Below are 23,371 nucleotides of genomic sequence, written 5' to 3' on the forward strand. Positions count from 1 at the left end.
TATCATGATCTTTTGCCTTTGTTTCCTTTTTTTTCTGTTTCATTTTTCTTTGTAAGTTTATTTTCTATATCACTTATTCACTGCTCTGCTTTGTCCATCTTTGCCATCATGGCATCCATTTGAGATTGCTTCTTGATTATAGCATTTTTGGTTTCGGCTTGACTAGACTTTTTTTCTTTTTTCTCCACAGAAGGGGATCTCTGGTGTCTTCTATGCTTTTTTCAACCCCTGCTAGTATTCTTATTATTGTGTTTCTAAGTTTTAGTTCAGACATCTTACTTATATCTGGTTGATTAAGTGTCTGGCTGTCATTTCTTCCTGTTTATCTTCTTTGGGATGAATTCCTTCATTTTGTCAGTTTGGAGGATGAAAAAATTTTATAAAATAAAAATTAAAAATTAAAAAATTAAAAACAAAACAAAAAATCAAATAAAGGAAGCTAACTTCTAGGTGTGTTTTGGTCTGCCTGTTGAAAGAAGGTTGACAGAATAGAGGAAAAAAGGGAAAGGAAAGAAAACAAATAAAAATTGAAAAAAATTTATAGACTAGAATAAAGGGAAATGAAATGGAATAAAAAATTTTTTAAATAAAGTAATAAAACAAAAATAAAAATGTCTCTTTCTGTATCCAAGAAAAAGAAAGAAAAAGAACAATTTAAACAAAAACAGAAGCAAAGAAAATGAATAAATGAACCAGCTAACAGAATAAAACCAAACGAAATTACATACAGCTTCCCCTAGAACTGAAACTCTGAAGCACTCTATAGCCCTTACACTAAGCAGGTGACGGGACTTGTGCTCATCCTCTGGGGGAGATGCTTGGAGGGTACAGTGGGTGGGGCTTGGTGTAATGGCTTCATTCTCCACTAGGTGGTGCTGCTTAGCTTACTGGGGTGGATCCCTGTGCATGCACTCATGTGTGTGCATGGGACAAGTGGAAATGGCTTCATCCAGCTCCCTAGTGCCTCACCGACCAGTGATCAAGTGCCCCTCCTTTGTCTCAGGCCTCCGTCCACTCCCTGCCTCTATCCTGTCCAGTTGTTTGCCTGCTACGCAGCACCTCCTTCCAGAGTTTTATCTCAGATGAGGTTGTGTTTCAAAACCCCACACTTCAGAGACCCAACTCTCTGGGGGAGGGTTTTGCTGAGCAATGGTTGGGTGCTGGCTTGCCCCAGAAAACATTCCTGTGATTGTGCAGTGGCAGAGGTTCAGAAATTGTGGCAAACCACAATACCCAGCTGGTGCCAGGTTTCATTGCACTCTGGTGTCTTTGTCCCAATACCAGCAAACGTAGCTGCTCTTCAGGGTCCACTGGGACCTTTGCCTGGGTGGAGGCCATATGGCCTCTACCAAATACATTCCAATCAGGGGAACTGCTTCTCCCCATGTGGCACACGGATCCCTCAGACCCTGCTGCCTGCTCCTGGGATTCAACCTATTGCCTCACCAGAGGACCATCAGGCACTGAGCCCCAAAATTTCAGACTCTGTGCACCACTGTTTATAGAATCCTAATGTTATTGAAACCCTCTCCTTTCTCCCCATCAATGGTTTGGGGGAACAGATTTCTTGTTCAGTCCCCTGCGAGTGTTTACACTCTTTCCCTTTCTCTCCAGCTACTTTCAGGGGGAGTGCTTTTCTTGCCCAATTCTGAGGCAGCTCACTCTCCCCCTTTCTCTCTCTGTCCTCTCCATGAAAATGGCTCCCTACCCCAGTTCACCTCTCCTGCTAAGATCTGTGGTTCAAATTATGTAGATTATTGCATTAATCCTCATATCAGTTTCCTAGTTGTTCAAAACCGTCTCGTGCTGACCTAGCTGGGTTTCAGGGAGGAGACAAGCTCAGGGTCTCCATGCTGCTCCGCCATCTTCCGTGGACTTTGGTTTAATATACTTTCTAAGGAATGAAGTTGATCTTAACTATAAACTAACACGTGATTCTTCTCCAAAAGAAACCTTCTGGAGTGATCTATTTTTAATGGAAGGGGCATGGGACTCTTTCCATTTTAACAGGGTATTGACATAGGAGACAGCTTAACTATTCCGGATGAGTTCACCGAAGAAGAAAAGAAGTCCGGACAGTGGTGGAGGCAGCTTCTGGCAGGAGGTGTTGCCGGCGCCGTCTCTCGAACAAGCACTGCCCCTTTGGATCGTCTGAAAGTCATGATGCAGGTGAACTTTATGGTCTTGTGTCTAAGTTTCTCCTACATATTCTGAGACAGTGAGAAATACACTGGTTTGAAAAAGAAGTTTTAAAATTTCTCAGTAATATTCGTTCATACCTTAAAAAAGAAAGAATGAAATCTCTATTTTATTGCTATTAAGCCTGAATTCGGTGCACGTAAGTACTTGAGTGTTCTGTCAAACTTTAAATTGATGGTACACATGTGTGATGAACTTTTAGTCTTTGACATTCTATGACTTTTCAAATGTTTAATGAGGAAAAAAGGATCTCTAGGCCATGATGGTAGGGTTCTCCTCAAATTATTTGTATTTTTCTTCTGTTTTGTGTACTTCCTTACAAGTGGGGTGTTTCTAAAGTTTAGAATCTGGGAACAGGGATGTACTTTTTGAAATTGTCCTAAAGATGAGAAAAGACCTGGGATTTATAGGCTGACTTTGCTGTTTACTAGCAGTGTGGCTTTGGCCGGTCAGAGTAGAAAGAGAGAGAGAAAGGAAGGGAATTGATATTTATTTGGTGCTCATTATGGTTATCCATTTAATCTTCATAGCAAGTGGGTATTTTATCCTCAGATTATCCCTGGAGAAGCTGAGGCTCAAAGACATAAATAATTTTCCGTCATAACAAATTAGACGAGGAATGGGGTGTCTTTGGCTCTCACGCTGCGGGTAACCCCTGAGGTCTCGTTTTCCTTCATCTAGGAGTGGGATTAAGAATATCCAGCTAGGCTGGTTGTAAGAATTAAATGACTTAAGGTATGTGCAAAATACACTAGATGGAGCACCCTACTGGAATATAGTAGTTGCTTAAAAAATCGTGTTTACAAGTCATGTTGCCATACCTGTGGTCAACATTTTTTATACTTGTCCTTAGATTTAGGTGTAAAAACATTTCTACAGTATTCTAAACAGCATCCATTCGTAATGTACCTAAATCTCAAGATATATTTAGGGGCAAAAATAGTGCATGAAAGAAGAACGAGAAGGAATTGGAACTCGTGTTTTTCTTTAGGAATAATAGGAAATTGAGTTTGAGAGAACTTGAATAAGCATTCATCTTTTCCTTTATTGTATTTTACTGTGAAGTTTATTTAAAATAAAATGGATATCTCCAGACTTTATTTCCTACAAGCTCTGTGGGGAGGGTGGATGGGTGGGGTTTGTCAAAACTTCCTTCAGGTTCGCTAATTCAGGAGGGCTCCCAGAAAACACTAGAAGCTTTAATACTCATGGTTGTGATTTATTACAAGGAAAAGACACAGATTCAAATCAGCCAAGGAAAGAAGCTTATAAGGAAAGTCCAGGAAAGTACCAAATGCAGAGTTTTTGTTTTCTTTTCCCTGTAGAGTTGAGATGAGTTATTTTCTGGCATTGATGTATGAGAATGTGCAGTGTTGCAAACCAACCAAGAAAGTTCACCCGAGCCTGTGATGACCAGAGTTTCTCTTGTGGATCAATCACATATTGCCCATGTGGCTGACCTTTCTTCTTCAGCCCCTCACATCTTGTTTTCCTATTTTTTTTATAGTAGCCACTCATTCAGTAGCCAAAATGATCAGAAGAAGAGCTGATTTCTGTAATTGTTTTTGGCTTATTAGATTTTGTCATTTTTATACAGAGGCAATTATAAGGCCTACCGTATTTATTTTTCATTTTTTAATGTTTATTTCTTTTTGAGAGAGAGAGACAGACAGAGCACGAGCGGGGGAGCAGCAGAGAGAGAAAGGAAGACACAGAATTTGAAGCAGGCTCCAGACTTTGAGCTCTCAACACAGAGCCTGACATGGGGCTCGAACTCACAAGCCACAAGATCATGACTTGAGCCAAAGTCAGATGCTAAACCGACTGAGCCACCGAGGGGTCCCTAAGGTCCAGTGTATTTAAATAGTAATCACATCTGTGGCATAAACCAAGTATTCACTGGTGTGGCAGTTGGCACATGTTTCCATGAATTTATTGCCTAGAGAGGGTTTGAGAAAAGCCATAGAAGGTATAATTTTTAGTCTTGGTTGGAGGCTGTGTGCATTAGGGCGTCTATGACTCTGATACACATAATACAAAATTGTTTCATATCCATTTATTTTTCATGGTGGTATTGCTTCTTGGGGAAAGAGATAGTATATTACCTGCAGCATATCTTTGAAAGTTCTCTAAACTGAACTTGTTCACATTCCAAGGGGTGTTCTATAGCCTAATACATAATTCAGTTCATAGTATCTTATTGTTCATAATAATTTTAATTTTGATTGTGTCCTGTTTTCCCACACTGAGGATACTGATTTTTCTTACTTTTAGATTTCGAATCAGGCCTCTACAATGTGATAATAATTCTTCCCATCATGAGATATTTTCTGAGCTTTCTAGATCTTATTTTCATTTTGTTTTTTTCTAGATTCCATTTTAAACATATCTTCTTGCAGTAATAAAAGTATTGAAATAAAGAGGGTGGTTTGTATCGTTACCTTAGAAATAGTAACAGTAACAAGCCACCACTATTTTATATCACTTTGCTTTTATTTTTAGGTCCATGGTTCAAAATCAGGCAAAATGAACATATATGGCGGCCTTCGACAGATGGTCAAGGAAGGCGGTATCCGCTCCCTTTGGAGAGGAAATGGTATAAATGTCATCAAAATCGCTCCTGAGACAGCTGTTAAGTTCTGGGCATATGAACAGGTAATTGTTACCACCTGTGGAATTTATTAACAAAGAGGAATTAATAAATGGATCCAACAGCAGTGAGCATATGGTGCTTTTCGGGTTCTTGTTTTAATGCATAATAATTTTCCACATCTTCTCCAGGAGGAGTTTCTCTTACAGGAGATTAGACTAGATAAACTCAGATTCCTTATGACTGAACTCTAGGATTTTTTTTTTAATGTTTTTTATTTTTGAGAGAGAGACACAGTACAAGCAGGGGAGGGGCAGAGAGAGAGGGAGACACAGATTCAGAAGACAGGCTCCAGGCTCTGAGCTAACTGTCAGCCCAGAGCCTGATGCAGGACTCAAACCCATGAACCATGAGATCATGATTTGAACTGAAGTCAGAAGCTTACCTGACTGAGATATCCAGGCACCCCTAAACTCTAGGATTCTTAATTTCATATGCTTTATTTTAAAAAAGACATTATTATTTTTTTAAACTTTATTTTAGAGAGCGAGCACATGAACAGGGGAGAGAGGCAGAGGGGGAGAGAGAGAGAATTTTAAGCAGGCTCCATGCTTAGCATGGAGCCTGATGCAGGGCTCGATCTAACGACCTTAGGATTGTGACCTGAGCTGAAATCAAGAGTCAGATGCTAAACTTGCAGAGCCACTAAGGTGCCCCTTAAAAAAAAAAAAAAAGACTTTATTTATTTATTTATTTATTTATTTATTTATATTTTTAAAATTTTATTTAAGTCCAAGTTAGTTAAGCATACAGTGTAATAATAGTTTCAGGAGTAACATTTAGTGATTCATTACTTAACATACAACACTAAGGGCTCATCCTGCCGCGTGCCCTCCTTAATACCCATTAGCCATTTAGCCCACCCCCAACCCACCTCACCTCCAGCGGCCCTCAGTTTGTTCTCTGTATTTAAGAGTCTTTTATGGTTTGCCTCCCTCTGTTTTTATCTTGTTTTTGCTTCCCTTCTATGTCCATCTGTTGTGTCTTAAATTCTGCATATGAGTGAAGTAATATATTTATCTTTCTCTGACTGACTTATTTCACTTTTGCATAATACATTCTACTTCCATCCACATTGTTGCAAATGACAATATTTCATCCTTTTTCCTCAGAACTTTCTCTCTTTTTAGAAAATATTTATTTATTTTTAAATTTATATCCAAGATATTTAGCATATCGTGCAATAATGATTTCAGGAGTAGAATCCAGTGATTCATCCCCTTCATGTAACACCCAGTGCTCATCCCTAATGCCCCTTGCCATTTAGCCCATCCCCCCACCCACAGCTCCTCCAGCAACCCTCAGTTTGTTCTCAATATTTAAGAGTCTCTCATGTTTTGTCCCCTCCCCGTTTTTATATTATTTTTGCTTCCCTTCCCTTATGTTTAGCTGTTTTGTATCTTAAATTCCATATATGAGTGAAGTCATATAGTATTTGTCTTTCTCTGACTAATTTCACTTAGCATAATAACCATCTAGTTCCATCCATCTTGTTGCAAATGACAAGATTTCATTCTTTTTGATTGCTGAGTCATACTCCATTGTGTGTGTGTGTGTGTGTGTGTGTGTGTGTGTGTGTGTACACACACATACCACATCTTGTTTATCCATTTATCTGTCAATGGACATTTGGGCTCTTTCCATACTTTGGCTATTGTTGATAGTGCTGCTATAAACATTGGGGTGCATATGCCACTTCGAAACAGCACACCTGTATCCCTTGGATAGATACCTAGATACCTAGTAGTGCAATTGCTGGGTCATAGGATAGTTCTATTTTTAATTTTTTGAGGAACCTCCATCCTATTTTCCAGAGTAGCTGCACCAGTTGGCATTCCTACCAGCAGTGCAAAAGTGTGTCTCTTTTTGGATCCTCACCAACATCTGTCATTACTTAAGTTGTTAATTTTAGCCATTCTGACAGGTGTGAGATGGTATCTCATTGTGGTTTTGATTTGTACTTCCCTGATGATGAGTGACATTGAGCATCTTTTCATGTGTCTGTTATCCATCTGGATGTCTTTGGAACAGTGTCTCTTTGTGTCTTTTGCCCATTTCTTCACAGGATTATTTTTTGAGTGTTGAGTTTGATAAGTTTGTTATAGCTTTTGGATACTAACCCTTTATCTGATATGTCAGTTGCAGATACCTTCTCCCATTCTGTTGGTTGCCTTTTAGTTTTGCTGATTGTTTCTTTCACTGTGCAGAAGTTTTTATCTTGATGAGATCCCAGTAGTTCATTTTTGCTTTTGTTTCCCTTGCCTCTGGAGACATGTTGAGTAAGAAGTTGTTGCAGCTGAGGTCAAAGAGGTTGTTGCCTGTTTTCTACTCTAGGATTTTGATGGCCTCCTATCTTATATTTAGGTCTTTCATTCATTTTAAGTTAATTTTCGTGTATGGTGAAGAAAATGGTCCATATTCACTTTTCTGCATGTCACTGTCCAGTTTTCCCAGCACCATTCCCTAAAGATACTGTCTTTATTCCATTGGATATTCTTTCTTCCTTTGTCAAAGATTAGTTGGCCATACATTTTTGGGTCCATTTTGGGGTTTTCTATTTGTTCCATTGGTCTATGTGTCTGTTTTTGTGCCAATACCATATTGTCTTGATGATTATAGCTTTGTAACACAGTTTAATATCTGGGATTGTGATGCTTCCAGCTTTGGTCTTCCTTTTCAACATTACTTTGGCTATTCGGGGTCTTTTCTGGTTCCATACAAATGTGAGGATTGTTTTTTTTCTAGCTCTGGGAAGAATGCTTCTGTTATTTTGATAGGGATTGCATTGAATGTAGAATGGTTGTGTAGTATCAACATTTTAACAATACTTGTTCTTCCATACTTCCAATCCATGAGTATGGAATGTTTTTCCATTTTTTTGTGTTTTCTTTAATTTCTTTCATAAGGTTTTTATAGTTTCCAGTGTATATAGACTTTTCACCTCTTTGGTTAGGTTTATTCCTAGGTATTTTATGGTTTTGGTGCTATTGTAAATGGGATTGATTCCTTCGTTTCTCTTTCTGCTGGTTCATAAAAAAAGAGTAGAAACATATGGTGTCTGTCTTTCTCTGACTATTTACCTAGCATAATACCTCCAGTTCCATCCACGTTGCTGCAAATGGCCATATTTCATTCTCATTGCCAAGTAGTATTCCATTGTATATATAAACCATATCTTCTTTATCCATTCATCAATCCATAACTGACTGAGCCACCCTGGTGCCCTTTGCTTATTCATTTTGAATTCAGAGTAGAAGCTGCATGCCAACCTAACTTTTGTGAAAGTATCCCAAACTGAGATCTGGAAGGAAAACTTTGAAGTTGTGTAATTGACATCACTATAAAATGGAGTTGAATTGGAGTGAAAGTTCCATGAAGGCAGGATCGTGGCTTCTTCTCCATGGACTCCAGTACTTGGAGCCTGGCCTGTGAGAAGTGCTCAATAAGTGTTTGTTGAATGAGTGTCATCTAGTGGCAAACATCCTTCAATTCTTTACTCAGGAGTTACTTTCTCTGGGAAACCTTCTCCATTGTTACAGCTCCTTTGTTTCCCTATGTTAGAATTTTCACACTAAATTCTGATTATCTCAGTGCTTCTCTCTCTTCTTAATGAGATTGTGCGCTTCCTTAGTCAGTATCTGTTTGCAGGTTTGTATTCCAAGCACTCTGCCCAGTGTGACCCTGAGTCCTTACTGATGAGTGAAAAGACAGAGCTGGAATTTGAGTCCAAGACTGCCTGCATCTCAAGTCACTAGGTTGAAGGGAAATATGTGTATTTCAAGCAGGAGCAGAAATGGAGGCACAAGGGAGCATCATTCACTAAGGAAATTGAAAGTGGTTCATTTGGCTTCAGTGTATTGGAGTGTATTTCTGGGAAGATAATGTTGAAGGCAGGCTGGACAGGTAGGCAGATGTCAAGTGTAATAGGAATCTTGATTTTATCCCGAATAGAGTGAGGGGGCTAGTGCGAAATCTTATATAGAGAAGTGAAATGAGTATATTTACATTTAAGAAAGATCAACCTGGAAAAAATGGAGAATGTATTAGAGGCAAGTTTAGGCCAGACTGTAGGCAGAGAGACTAATATTTAAGGAAATATTTCTATAATTCAGGTAAGAAATGATGAGCACCAATGCAAGGTGGTGGCTGGAGAAAGTGGAAAAGAAGGAAATGAACTGAAAAATATTTTGGAAATAGAATCAGCACAACTCTCTGACTGAGTAGATATGGAAGTGAGAAAGAAAGAGGAATCAAGGATGATACTCTGGCTCTTAATTTGAGCAACTAAAATACATAGAGCATACAGTAAGAGGAATAGATTTTGGGATTAAATGACAAGTTCCATTTTGGACGTGCTGAATTCGGGACATCTCTGTCACATGAGTAGGTAGGTGTCCAGTGGGACTTTTGATCTCTGATAGAGAGGTTGCTTTTGAGTTGAAGCCATTGAAATGGATCACTGAGGAAAGCCTTAAGAATGAAAGATTTCTGGGAATATGCCAGGGACAAGTAAAAGGAGCCCCTTGCAGAAGAGACTGAGAAGGAATAGCGAGAGGGACAGGAGGAAAGGCAGAGAGTGATGGCCCAGAAGAAGGAGGATGAACAGGGTTTCATGAAGGCTCAAGTGCCAGAGGGCGGTAAATACAATAAGGAAAGGACCTCTTAGAATTTATCAACACAGACAGAGGAGAGCTTGGTATAAAGGTCCCAGTGAAGTAAGGAGATGAGAAACCATTCTGAAATGAGTGAAAGTAAACCAGGGGGTGACAAGGTCTGTACACTATAGCCACATTTTTGGGAAGTTGGACTTGCATGAAAGGAAGGAGAAGAAATGAAGGAGAGTGATAGAAAGATGGTGGACAGAGGGAGGGCTTTGATATGTTTTATTTTAATGTGCCCATTGCTGAAGCGAGCATGTCAACACAAAGAAGGAAGGTAAAAGTATAGGTTGGAGAGGCTGGTAAACACAGCAGGTGTTCACAGGAAGGGTACGTGGGGGTGGGGGTGGCAGGGCTGGGGAGACCTAGGTGTTATCTAGATGCCCTGGGAAGGATTGGCTTTGATGGCACAGAGGACTCTTCTGATGTCACTTTGGGAAGAAACAAGATACATGTGGATATGGATAATTTTGTGGAGAAAATGAGCAGGAATACTCTTGCCTGGTGGCCTCTGTTCTTCCTTGTGTTCCCAAGAAAGGACATTTCCTGACAATGAGGGAGGAAGTGGTATTGGAAGCTGGAGGAGAATAGAATGGAAGCGACTGGATAGGTGCTGTAACACATGGGAAAGGGTAGATGGAAGGACTTCAGGGTGGCTGTGAGGGCCCGGGTAGTCTCCTGCTTCTCTCTGTTGATTTATCCACTTCTCGCTCCAGGGTCAGTGGTAAATTACCTTTGTAGACTCACCTTACCTTTCTAAAACAAGGAGTCTGATTTGCCTGGTTCATGACCACAGTCTGTTTGGGTAGAGCTTTCCTTTCCAAGTTGTAGGAAGCGAATAGTAACAGTGATCACGTGTACTGAACATGTGCCAGGTCCTCAGCACTCTGCTGTATTATATGGATTATCTTATTTGATAGTTTTAGCGACCTTGTGATATAGGTACTGTTATCATAGATGAGGAGACATGCTCATGAACTTGCCCTGGGCTACAGGTTTCTGGAATTCCCGCCCAAGTCTGCCTGATTCAGGAGCCCGTGATGTTATCATCCTGGTCTTGGATATTTTGGGTACATTGGCGTCAGACTTTACCCTTGGCCAGATTGGCTGTCAGTTGCTTTAGTACCAGTGGGCCCGATGGGCTCTGGGGTTGATGTGGTAGAGTAGTTATATGCATTACCTACAGAAATGTCTTTCTTGAGTTGTTTTGTTAATATTTGTCACTTATTTTATTTATACTGGTGAAAATAAACTCATATTTTTTATTTAAAAATTTTTAAATATTTATTTTTGAGAGACAGAGAGACAGAGCATGAGAGAGAGAGAGGGAGACACAGGCTCCAGGCTCTGAGCTGTCAGAACAGAGCCTGACACAGGGTTTGAACCCACGAACTGTGAGATAATGACCCTAGCTGATGTTGGACACTTAACTGACTGAGCCACCCAGGTGCCCCTAAACTCAGCTAAAAAAGAAAAACTATGAGGAAATGATCTAAAAATTGTGAGCACTTCATCAACCCTGTAGTTTCTAGGAAAGACTGCTGTCAGTTGTGTTTTAGCAAAGAAACAACTGTGTCCCACCTGTGGAACATCTGTGTTCTGTGGAAATCTAACCTGAAAACCACCATCCAGTAAAATGAGTGTATTAGCACTTGAGCCTTGCTCTTCTGTGAGGCATTTTAGTGCACTGTATGTATTTGGAAAAACATCATCATAGTGTCAGCGAGTTGATTAGTAGGAGCTGATTTGTGCTTTAATATTTACGTGGCCAGCTCGGGCTGCTGAAACAAAATACCATACTGGTTGTTTAAATAACAGAAATGAATTTCTCGCCATCCTGAAGCTGGGGATCTGAGACCAAGGTGCTGACCAGTTTGGTTTCTGGTGAGGGCTGTCTTCCGGGCTCGCACGCCTTTCTCTCCTCCGTGTGTGTGTAGAAAGAGAAAGATGGAGAGAGAGAGAAAACTCTCTGGCATCTTCTTTCTTCAGAGCCCCACCCTCACGACCTCATCAGACTCCAGTTATCTGCTCGAGGCCCCATCTCCACGTACCATCACACCGGCGGTTACAGCTTCAGTGTGAGGATTTGTTGGGAAGGGGGTCCGTGACTCAGTCTAGAGCAGGTATTAATATACCTTTGAATATGTATTTGTACAGTACAAGAAGTTGCTTACTGTGGAAGGACAAAAAATTGGAACCTTTGAGAGGTTTATTTCTGGTTCCTTGGCTGGGGCAACTGCGCAGACTATTATTTATCCTATGGAGGTAAGTGCCACGCTGAAGTGTGACTGTGTGGGTGCTGTTGTTCGAATTATCTATTGTTGGGTAACAAGTCACCCCCAAATTAGCAGTTTAAGACAGGCATTTGTTATCCCAGGATTTCTGTGGGTCAGGAGGCTGGAAGTAGCTCAGTCGGGGGCCCTTGGCTCTGGGCTTCTCTGAGCCTAGAGTCAAGGTTTGGGTCAGGGCCACTGCCACACCAGGTTCACCTCCAGATGAGTCTGCTTCCAAGCTGCTCCCATGTTTGTTGCTGGGCCTCCCTGATTACTAGCTGGAGATCCCAGGTCCTTATCACAGGGGCCTCTCCATAGGCTCAACGTGATAGCTGTTTCCCCCAAGTCGTGAGAGAGAGAGAGAGAGAGAGAGACTGTGTGAGCCAGCACTCAGGATGGAAGCCGCAGTCTTCTGTCACTTCTGCTATATTCTGTTGGTCACACAGACTAGCCCTGGTGGAGTGTGGGAGGGGACTACGCAGTGTCAACACAGGAGGCAAGGCCAGTTGGGGCCCCTCTTGGGGGCCGGCTGCCACAGTATTGGTACAAGTTATAACACCCATTTCTCTCCAGAGAGGTTCTATACCATATATTTAATGATGGACTCGATTAGATAATGGTAGCCCTCACTGGACATCCTATCATTAGAGCCTGGGGTTGGCAAACCATGTACCTGTGGAATATTTTGTATAGCCCTTGAGCTAAGAATGATTTTATACATTTTAAAAAGGTGGTTAAAGAAAAACCAAAAATATGTAACAGACCTGATATTTTAGGGCTGCAAAGACTGAAATATTTAGCATGAGGTCTTTGCAGGAAAAGTCTGCCCATGCTTGCTTTTAGAGCAAAAATAATATTACAGACGTGACTGTCTTTATTACTATGACAAAGGGTTTTCAACAACTAATAAGATCTAAGCAAAAAATACCCTTAATTTTCACCTTTGTGCTATGCATATTCATATAGCTTTCCTTGTGAGCACCTTAATACAGTCATTCATATTATTTCTCCTACTTCTCAAAAAATATCCTAACTGAACACATGGTCTTCGTCTTATACATCCTCCATCTCAGTTAACAGCGTAACATTCCCACCTCCCGGCCGTCTCCGTCCTGGTTCCAAGCTAGAAACACTAGGGTCACCCTGTATGCTACCATTTCCCTTACCCCTCGTATCTAATTTTAAGACCTCTGTAAATTATTTTCTCTCCATTTCCTCTGCCACTGCCCTCATTCAGAGCCTCTTTAAAATAAATAGGTTCTCTTGGGTCTCATCTTAGCTCCTCAATAGTTATGATATGTGAGGGGTAACACATCAACAAACCTAATAGTCACTCGAGTGACACTGTATGCTGGGTATTTGTTCTCTATGTAATACGTTGAATTCCATGATGGACTTAATATGAATAATAACATTTTGTTACATTCTTTTATAACTAGGTTATAAAAACCAGGCTGGCTGTAGGCAAAACTGGACAATATTCTGGAATATTTGATTGTGCCAAGAAGATTTTGAAACATGAAAGTGTGGGAGCTTTTTACAAAGGATATGTTCCAAATTTATTAGGCATTGTACCTTACGCAGGTATAGACCTTGCTGTGTATGAGGTGAGTTTGCAGCAATGTTTTGAATCTGAAAATGTAAATAGTTTCTATTGTTAGAAGTTGATGTCATATAAAGAAGCACATATATACCAGGAAATAATTTGTAACCAGAAGCAGATTTAGGGTTGTTATTTAATCTTTTTTTTTTTGAAGTACTTTGAGTACTTTGACCACATATGCCCATGGTCATCTTTGTATCAGATTTCCCTGTGAATTATTTTAAAAAATTGTTAATGTTTATTTATTTATTTTGAAAGAGAGTGCATGAGCCGGGGAAGGGCAGAGAGAGAGGGAGTGGGAATCCCAAGCAAGCTCTGCACCATCCGTGCAGGGGCTTCAACTCACAAACCTGTGAGATCATGACCTGAACCAAAATCAAGAGTTGGAAGCTTAACTGACTGAGCCACCCAGGTGCCTCTTCTTGCAAATTATTTTTATTAATGAAGTGAGCAAACTCACATTCAGGTATAGTTGTTCAGCTTAAAAGATGATACTAAGGATTTTTTTTTGAGGGAAGAGGAAATAAGCAAAAAGGGCATATTTTCTTTGAGTTGTTAAAATCTGCCATTGCTAAATCAAGCAGAGAGATGGATGTATATAGGGCACAGACTCATCCCTCGTACTGAAAAGACAACTTAGACTACAAATCTTGGATCAACTCTGCCATTTAAACCATTGAATAATTTATGAATCTGACAAACAGTCTGTTTTTGCCTTTAAAAACCCGAAGTTCTGGTGGGGGGTGGGGGGGGGGGGATAGAGAAACTGCTCCAGCTAGTGTGGTTAACTGTTTGGCGATAGCATTTGGGAAGGAGCCCACCTATGCCCGAGGGGAAGGGCAGCTTGTGTAATGGAAGTTTTCTCAGAGGACTTTACCTTTTTTTCTAAACTGCTTTATTAGGATATAATTTACATGCCATACGTTTCATTCATTTAGGTACAATTCGGTGGCCTTTAGAATTTAAAGCTTAATTTAAAATTGTGGTAAAATGTGTATAACATAAAATTTACCATTTTTAACCATTTTTAAGGGTATAATTCAGGGATATTAATTACATTCACAACGCTGTGTCCCATCCCTACTATTTCCAACATTTTTTCATGATACCAAACATAAGCTCTATATCTATTATGAAATAATGCCCATTGTCCCCTCCCCGCAGCCCCTGGTGACCTCTAATCTACTTTCTGTCTCTATGAATTTGCCTATTCTAGTTATTTCATACAAGTAGAATTGCATTATATTTGTCCCTTTTTGTCTGGCTTATTTCCTTTAGCATAATGTTTTCAGGGTTCATTCATGTTGTAGCATGTTTCAGAGTTTTACTCCTATTGGCTGAATAATATTCCATTGTATGTACATCCCACATCTTGCTTATCTTGTTGGTGGATCCTTGGGTCGTTTCTATTTTTTGGCTATTATGAATAATGCTGCAGTGAACATTGGGGTACAAGTATCTGGTCAAGTCTCTGCTTTCAATTCCTTTGGGAATATCCTGAGGCATAGAATTGCTGAGTCCTATGGTAATTCTATGTTAAGCTTTTTGAGGAACTGTCAAACTGGCTTCCATGGTTATACCCTATTTCATTCCTACCAACACTACACAAAAATTCTAATTTCTCTATACCCTTGCTAACACCGGAGAGTTTCTGTTTTTATTTATTTATTTAAAATTAAAAGAAATTTATATTTGTTTTTGAGACAGAGCATGAGTGGGGGAGGAGTAGAGAGAGAGGAAGACAGAATCTGAAGCAGGCTCCAGGCTCAGAGCTGTCAGCACAGAGCCTGACGCGGAGCTTGAACTCACTAACCGTGAGATCATGGCTTGAGCACACACACACACAGCATATCTTATCCATTCCTCTGTCCATGGACAGGTAGATATCTTAATTGTTGTAAATGTTGCTGCAATAAACATAGGGGTGTGTACATCTTTTTGAATTAGTGTTCTCATTTCCCTTAGGTAAATACCCAATAATGGAATTGCTGGATTATCTGGTAGTTCTACTTTTATTTTTTTGAGAAACCTCTGTGGTCACAGTGGCCATACCAGTTTTCATTCCTACCGGTGGGGCATGAAGGTTCCTTTTTCTCCACATCCTCGCCAACACTTGTTAGTTCTTGTCTTTTTGATTCCATTCTGACAGGTGTAAGGTGATATCTCATTATGGCTTTGATTTGTATTTCTTTGATGATTAGTGATGTTGAGCAACTTTTTGTATATCTGTTGCCTTTACCCACTTTTTATTTTTTATGGTTATTGAGTTGTAGGAGTTCTTTATATTTTTTGGGTATTAACCCTTATGAGATGTGTGGTTTGCAAATATATTCTCCCATTCCATAGATTGTCTTTTCATCAGCTGATTGTTTCCTTTGCTGCACAGAAGTTTTTAAATTGGTCAAATTCATTTCTCTAATTTTTCTTTTGTTGCCTGTGCTTTTGATGTCATGTCCTGTGTTTTCTCCTAGAAATTTTATAGTATTAGGTCTTATGTTTAGAACTTTAATCAATTTTGAGTTAATTTTTGTCCATGGTATAAGGTAAAGGCCCAACTTTATTTTTTGCATCTGGATATTCAGTTTTCCTCACACTTTTCTTTCTCCAGTGTGTAGTCTTGGCATCTTTGTTGATGATAATTTGGCCATATTTTCAAGAATTTATTTCTGGACTCTGTTTTTGTTCCACTGATAACTGTCTTTACGGCAGGACCACACCATCGGGTTACTGCTGCTTAGTAGTATCTATTGAAATAAGGGAGTAGGAGTCCTTCAAGGTTATTCTTTTTGTCTAAGGTTATTTTGGCTGTTGGAGTCTCTTGAGATTCCATATGAATTTTAGGGTGGTTTTCTCTTTTACTTCAAAAAATACCTTTGGGATTTGAGTAGGGATTGCATTGAATCCTTAGATTGCTTAGGTAATGAATTGCTATGCCTGTGCTACCGTAACAATAATTTCCCCACATATGTGCGTAGATTCTTATACTTAAAATATTGTATATTTAAAAAGTAGGTTAGCATATGTATTACAGTTATGCTCAGTTGAAGTCTTCTAATGGAAATACAAGGCTGTAGGATGATGGGGGGAAGGCATGGCCTGGGGGTCAGTACACTTGATTCTGCACTCTTGTTAAAAAAAAATCTCCACTGAGACTCATTTTCCTCATTCTAAAATTGGAAGAAGAGCTCCACATCAGGGAAAGGACTAAATGAAATAACATGTATGTGAAGTACAAAATTAGATGCAGTTAATAGAATTATATTGGAAATGCGCTTGCCACCTGACCTTGCGGACACGCAGCCTGTCGTAAGGACGAGGGTGTCTATGAAAATGTTCCTGTGGAGTGAGAGCAGTTGTAACGTGAGTTGTTCACTGTTTTTCTTCTTTTCTCTTTTTCTGGCAGCTCTTGAAGTCCTACTGGTTAGATAATTACGCCACCAAAGACTCTGTCAATCCTGGAGTCGTCGTGTTGCTGGGATGTGGCGTCATATCCAGCACTTGTGGCCAGCTGGCCAGCTACCCCTTAGCTTTGGTGAAAACACGCATGCAGGCCCAAGGTGAGGGTTTTGTTTTTAATGTTTTTATTTGTTTATTTTGAGAGAGTATGCCATGCATGTGTACAGGTGCACGAGCAGGGGAAGGTTGATGGAGCAGAAGAGAGAGAATTCCAAGCAGGCTTCACAGTCAGTACAGAGCCTGACGTGGGGCTCAATCCCACTACCGTGAGATCATGACCTGAGCCAAAATCAACAGTCAGATGCTTAACTGACTGAGCCACCTAGGTGCCCCTCAAGGTGAGTTTTTGACAGATGAATGTTGCTGATAAAAGTACTTAGCAACATGCTTTCAGATCCTCAGGTTCTACAAAGATACCAGAATATGCTTTAAAGATAGTGTTTCACAACCTTTTATTTTTTTTCCATTACTGCCTCCCTAGGGAACCCTTTCATAAATTCTTTTCCTAATCACTCCCTCTTCATGAAATTTTAATATCACAGATAACACTGCACATGTACTCTGTGTATATCTGCGTTTTATGGGTGAACAGATGTGGTTTTGCCTATGTTGAGAATCCATGTTTTAAGGGTACATAAGCTTTAATATCTAGGCAGATTTGGGTTCAGACCTCTCTCTGTTTTCCTCTTTGCCCCAAACCTCTTTGGATTTTCATTTACTTGTCTGTAAATGGGAATGAGAACTGGGCCTTGTGAGAATTGGCAACAATATATATAAAGCATCTGGTTCTTGGCACATTCTTGGTAAATGCTGGCTGGAATTGTTTGTTCTTATTGGACCCTACAACTTTTGAACTGTGCTCCCTCCTCATTGTGACCCTGTCCTCTCCCTTGGCTTTGATTATACTGTGTCCCCCTGGCTCTTCTGCCATCTTATTATCTCTTTTCTTAAGATTTGCTGGCTTTTATTGCTATTTAAAGTATGTATAGCCCATGCCTTTCTTTTCTTTTTTTGCTCTTTTGCTGGCCAGTCTCATTCACCTACTATCATTTCTTTAAACAGTACCCCCTGGGTATCTACAGCTTTGTTCCTAGTCTCTCCTCTGAGTACCAGCCACCCCCTGACCCCCACCAAGTGGTCACTCATTAATTTACCAGTGCTTCCGGAGCTTTTGTCAGGTGCTGGACACTCTGCCAGATGCTAGGGCTAGAGCGGTCCACAAGTCAGATGTGGCCCCTGCCATTGTGGAGAAGACACATGTTCAGCAAGAAAACTTGTTAATTCACCTCCCCTTTTGTCATGGGAGCCCAGAGCAAGGAGCTCTAACCTTACTTAGGAGCCAGAGAACTTGTCATTTAAGCTCAGTCTAGAAAGACAGGTGGAAGTCAGCTGGGCAGAGGTGGGTGGGGTGGAAAAGAAAGAGCCTTCTAGCCTGAGGAAAAGCATATGTGAATGCACCGAGGCAGGAGAAAATGGGGTCCATTTGCGGAGCTGAAAGATCATTTGCCTGGAGAAAAATGGAAATTAGTAACTAAATATTTCATTTGTATTTTCTCATTTAAATCACAGCCATCTTGGGGATTGATACTAGCATTACCTGCATTTTACAGGTGAATAACTGGGGCAAAAAGAGAGAACATAACTTCTAGAAGGTTAGACATTTGGTAAATAGTGGGGCTAGCTTTACCCTTTAAAGGCTTTGAAATTAGCCCCACTTTATTTTTTTCTTCTCCTCACTTCCTCACGTCTGCCTCACCCACCTCCAGGGCTGGGTACCCTCTGTGTAACAACCACATCAGCAGCCGGGAGTCCCCACGTGGTGCCCAATGTGCCGTCCCTTGTCCTCATGGTGCCAGCAGCCTGGGCTTTCTCTTCCTCCCTTTCTTGCATCTTGAGGCCATTTTCAAGGCCCAGGAAACCTACATTTTCTTAAGATCCTCAAAGTGTTCCCCATGCACCCCTTAATTCCCAAGACTTAACTACTCTTTTTTCAGTGCTTGGTTAGTGGGGGGGGGGGTGGCCGTGGCAGTGTGGGGTGCTAGAAAGTGTGTGAACTTCGGAGTCAGAAAGACTGCTCTCCGCTCTCCCTCTTGCTGGCAAAGTTTCTCCATCTTCCTAAGCCTCCAATTCCTCATTTATAAAATAGGTATGATATTTACCGTGCAGGATTGGTATATAAAGTAAGTAACACATAGCAACCACTCAACAAGGAACTCTTGTTACCATTGTTACCGTAATTATGCAACTCACTACTAGGTGCCATGCAAGGAGATTTATATAAAGGGATACTTATATATTCTAGAATATTATTCAGAATCACAAATAAAACATATTTGAATATTAAGTTCGTCTGGTTTCTTTCTTTCTTTTTTTTTTTTTTCTTTCCCTAGCCACGGTAGAAGGAACCAAACAAATGAACATGGTTGGCCTCTTTCGACGAATAATTTCCAAAGAAGGAATACCAGGACTTTACAGAGGCATCACCCCAAACTTCATGAAGGTGCTCCCTGCTGTGGGCATCAGTTATGTGGTTTATGAAAAGATGAAGCAAACTTTAAGCGTAACCCAGAAATGACACGTTGAAATTTTTGCTTTAGGATGATTTTTGAAATCATCCTCTGGAGTGACTTTTACCACCTAGAATTATAAGCCTATGCCAAAAGAAGTCATATATTTCTCACAAAAAGGAAGAGCATATCAATAATTACTTCAAACACTTGGGCTCAATTTTATATATACAAAAATGATAAAAATCATAGTTTTGATAAGCTCACAATTTTGAAAGGGCCACAAAATTGTATTTTATCTTTTCATATTAGTACCTTTCTACAAAGCTATGCCCTGAGTCCTAAATCTGAAAAACATACTACTTGAATTAAATTTGTTTTTTTGTGGTAATTATAAATCATTAATCTTTATTTTGGTTGGTTCAAGTTTATGCCAGTTCCTTAATACTTAAGTGTCTTTTTCTAAAAAACAAAATGATCAGAAAACCTTGAAACATAAGTTGTTTTATGTATTTTGAATGTGTTTGTAGACTTCTTAAAACTTCCTTGTAGAACCATTAATAGAAAATCATTGCGTGAAAACATACCTTATAGCAGCCAAGAAAGTGTAGGGCTTATATCCTTGTCTTTCTGAAGGAGCTGAATGCGAATGAACTGTAGTGGCAGAATTCCAGGGCATGCAAACAACTCTAGTCCATTTACATTTTTCTGTGTCAGGAGGAGTGATGAGATAGTATCTACTTCAGTGGGCCCTTTTCCACTTTCCTTGCACTGTTATTTGGTTCCTGAAGTGACACTGATTGCCAGTATATTACTGTTAATTATCAATGCAGGGCAACTTATTTGAAAGATTCTATTTATTCTGCCATTGCTTTGAGAAGCACCAGGAAGCAAAACCATCAGCTTCTGCAGAGCATCTCTCTTATCATTGTCCTCCTTTGTTTCCTACTTGAATCAGATTCTATTTTAATCAGGAAGGCTTCTAGGGAGCATTCTTGGTAATCGAACATTTCTTAATTATGTCAAGTAGGTTGATCATGGGTCATTGACGTCTTCCTTTCCCCCTCAGTGTTGAATTTGTTTGAAACTGCAATTCTCAGTTTGGGCAGCACAAATCTAGAAGAGTAGTGCATTTTAATGGTAGTGTATATTAATATTACATGTTCGGTTCCTATGTTTAAATGAAAGCCTCAATTTATAAACACATACATTCATATTCTCCCTTGCACCGAGTTTTAGGAACATGTTGTGATATAGAAAATTTATATATTGATGTCATATATTACTTTACTAAAGGCATTTTTATAGTTAACCATCCTTTTTTATTTGTGTGATTAAGACTTAGACAAATATTTAAGTTGAAGTTATTCTGTAGCTTTTTAATGTAGTTTGATTTCTAGAGATTTGTTATAAATTGCCAACATTTTTTGTGAAAATCTAGTGACATAATAGGCATTTACTTTATTTGAAGCTACCTCTTATATTTTTTAAACAAAACAGAAATGTTGGAGCTGTGTGTGTTTGAAATGTATTCTAAAATATAGTTTTTAATACATCAGTTATGCCTGATAAATGTCTTGGCATTTTTATAATACCTACGATAATCGTGGGACTCTATCTTTGGGGCTCTTTGTACTTGGGAGTAATACATCAATGACAACATTCAGGTACATGATTAGCTTTTTCTTTTTTTACTCATAAGAATGATGGGATGAATAACTAAAATTTCAAGCTACTAAAAAACGGTCATTGTTCATCATGAATATGAATTGCTATTTAACATTGTAAGGTATGAATGTGGTTTATCTGTGCATCTTGTATCTTTTGAAAAAATGATCTTGTGTATTTTGAAAAGAGCCCAGAGTTGAAGATATTTATTTCTGGTATTATTGCATATGTACTTCCCATTTCTATTAAAAATCTATGTTTCTTTTAAAAATGACTTGTTTCCTCATTTTTAAAAAATAGGCCAAAAAAAAAGGCTGTGACACACACTTCTATCATTGTCAGCAGTTTGATACTTTTCACAGCTGACTCAATATAATTTGCAAATATTTTGGCTTTTCCTGAACAGCCATAGCAGTTGTTGTCTCTGTCATACATTTTAGCATAAGATGATGTTTTTCTTTTTTTTAATTAAAAAATTTTTTTATGTTTATTTTTGAGAGAGAGAGAGAGACAGAGTGCAAGTGGGGAAGGGGCAGAGAGGGGGAGCCACAGAATCTGAAGCAGGCTCCAGGCTCTGAGCTGTCAGCACAGTATCCGACGTGGGGCTCAGACTCATGAACCAGGAGTTCAGGACCTGAGCCAAAGTCAAACAACTGACTGAGTGACCCAGGTGTCCCAATGATGTTTTTCTTGATGTCCAAATTCCACATTTACTCATTAGGGTTATACCCCAAGGGGTTCATGGTGTCAAGGAGAATTCAAAATCATGGGATGACTTTTTTTTTTTTTGAGAGAAAGAGAAAGTAAGCTAGCAGGGGAAGGGCAGAGAAAGAGGGGGACAGAATCTCAAGCAGGCTCCACACTGTCAGCACAGAGCCAGATCCAGGGACTCAAACTTAACAGGTGCTTGATCTCATGAACCATGAGATCATGGACCTGAGCCAAAAATTAGAGTTGGACAGTCAACTGACTGAGCCACCCAGGCACCCCCAAAATCATGGGACTTCTTGACACATCTTGGTGGAGTATCAGTTTGTCTTGAAGCTGTGGAAAGCAAAGCTAAGTAAGTTTACTGGTAAGTGATTAAAAAGCTTTTTACAATGCAGATTACAATTAAATACAAAATTTGATTAAAAAAATAAGGTAAAACATACGACTGCAAAGAAATTTCTGCCCTCTAATTTGAATGCCACTCAGACTCCAAGAATAAACACATGAGTTGACCTGTTTTCAGGAATCTTTTGTTAGAAAAACGCTGCGGCATTCACTGCTCTGTCTCATACCCACATCAAGAGAAGCAGCTTCGTGGAGACAGATATCATATTTTATGCTATTTTATACTTTGAGCATTGTATCAGGACACATGTATAAAAGTGTGGTCTGGTTTCCTTATCTCCAGGTAGGAATTTCCCTAGCCCCTTTGTTCTTACGGAATTTTTTTTTCTTTCTTTTTTTTGAGATGTGCACCACAGTAGTACTGATATTTGTGGAGAGGGGCGAGCAGCAAGCCTCCTGTCCTGCTTTGCCACGTTCCCTTGTTGGGATTAGCGTGGGGTGGACTGAACTTTAGACGGCTCTCAGGAGAGCGTGCCCTGCCTCCTCCGTCCCGTGCAGCACAGGGCTCTGCGCAAGTCCAAGCTGCCCCACCCTGGACCCACTGCTGCCCTCTGGCCACAGTGCCACTGAAGATGCCTATTCACAGCGCTGTGACTGGTGTGAAAGCTGTTTTCGTGCCGCGCGCGCGCGCGTGTGTGTGTGTGTGTGTGTGTGTGTGTGTGTATGTGTTTTGTTTTTACCAGATATGCATGTCCCTGGTTGTCACTGGTCCCATGGCCATGAACTCAGATGCTCAGCACAGCCACTGCAGGTTGGTTTCTGTGAAAGGACCTCAAGCCTGGGCCACTTGGACATCTTATCCCATAAGAAGTTCTGTGTTCATTTTTAATTTCAGTACTTATTAAACACTCCTTCGTACCAGTCACTTTCAGGAGATGAGGACACAGCACTGAACAGAAGACCCAGCACCTTTCCTCACGGAGATTACCTAGAAGGAAGAGACAGGCAAGAAGCGCACTGAGTGAAATAAGTAATACGTCTGATGGTGTAAGTGCAGAAGGCAGTGCTGGGGTGGGTAGAGAAGGCCTGGCTGAGAGGGCGCTGTTCGAGTAAAGACCCAAAGGAGGTGCAGGAATGGGTCTTACCAGTGTCTGGGGCGGGCAGTCCAGGCAGAGGGAAGCCGGGCCGGCAAGGGGGAAGGGGGTAGCCATGGGGCTACCGGGGGAGGCATGTCCACAGAGCATTTCTCTATTTCTCAGTCTCCAGGACAAGATTCAAATGTCTCTCCTCTGGGGGTGGGA

The 23,371-nt window shown here is 40.2% G+C and overlaps 1 protein-coding gene across 1 annotated transcript in view; it reads left to right on the plus strand.

Annotated features, from left to right (window-relative positions):
• LOC115299966 (calcium-binding mitochondrial carrier protein SCaMC-1) overlaps positions 1-21,288 on the plus strand; it is a 48,609-nt gene extending 27,321 nt beyond the window's left edge. The window contains exons 5-10 of the mRNA XM_029949513.1: positions 2,011-2,169; positions 4,702-4,854; positions 11,665-11,772; positions 13,220-13,387; positions 16,787-16,940; positions 19,230-21,288. Coding sequence (XP_029805373.1) covers positions 2,011-2,169; positions 4,702-4,854; positions 11,665-11,772; positions 13,220-13,387; positions 16,787-16,940; positions 19,230-19,414 — 927 coding nt within the window. The 3' untranslated portion in view covers positions 19,415-21,288. The remainder of the gene's footprint in view (positions 1-2,010; positions 2,170-4,701; positions 4,855-11,664; positions 11,773-13,219; positions 13,388-16,786; positions 16,941-19,229) is intronic.
• The last annotated feature ends 2,083 nt before the right edge of the window (positions 21,289-23,371 follow it).

The sequence above is a fragment of the Suricata suricatta genome, chromosome 8 (genome assembly GCF_006229205.1).
Source record: "Suricata suricatta isolate VVHF042 chromosome 8, meerkat_22Aug2017_6uvM2_HiC, whole genome shotgun sequence".
Classification (NCBI taxonomy): Eukaryota; Metazoa; Chordata; class Mammalia; order Carnivora; family Herpestidae; genus Suricata; species Suricata suricatta.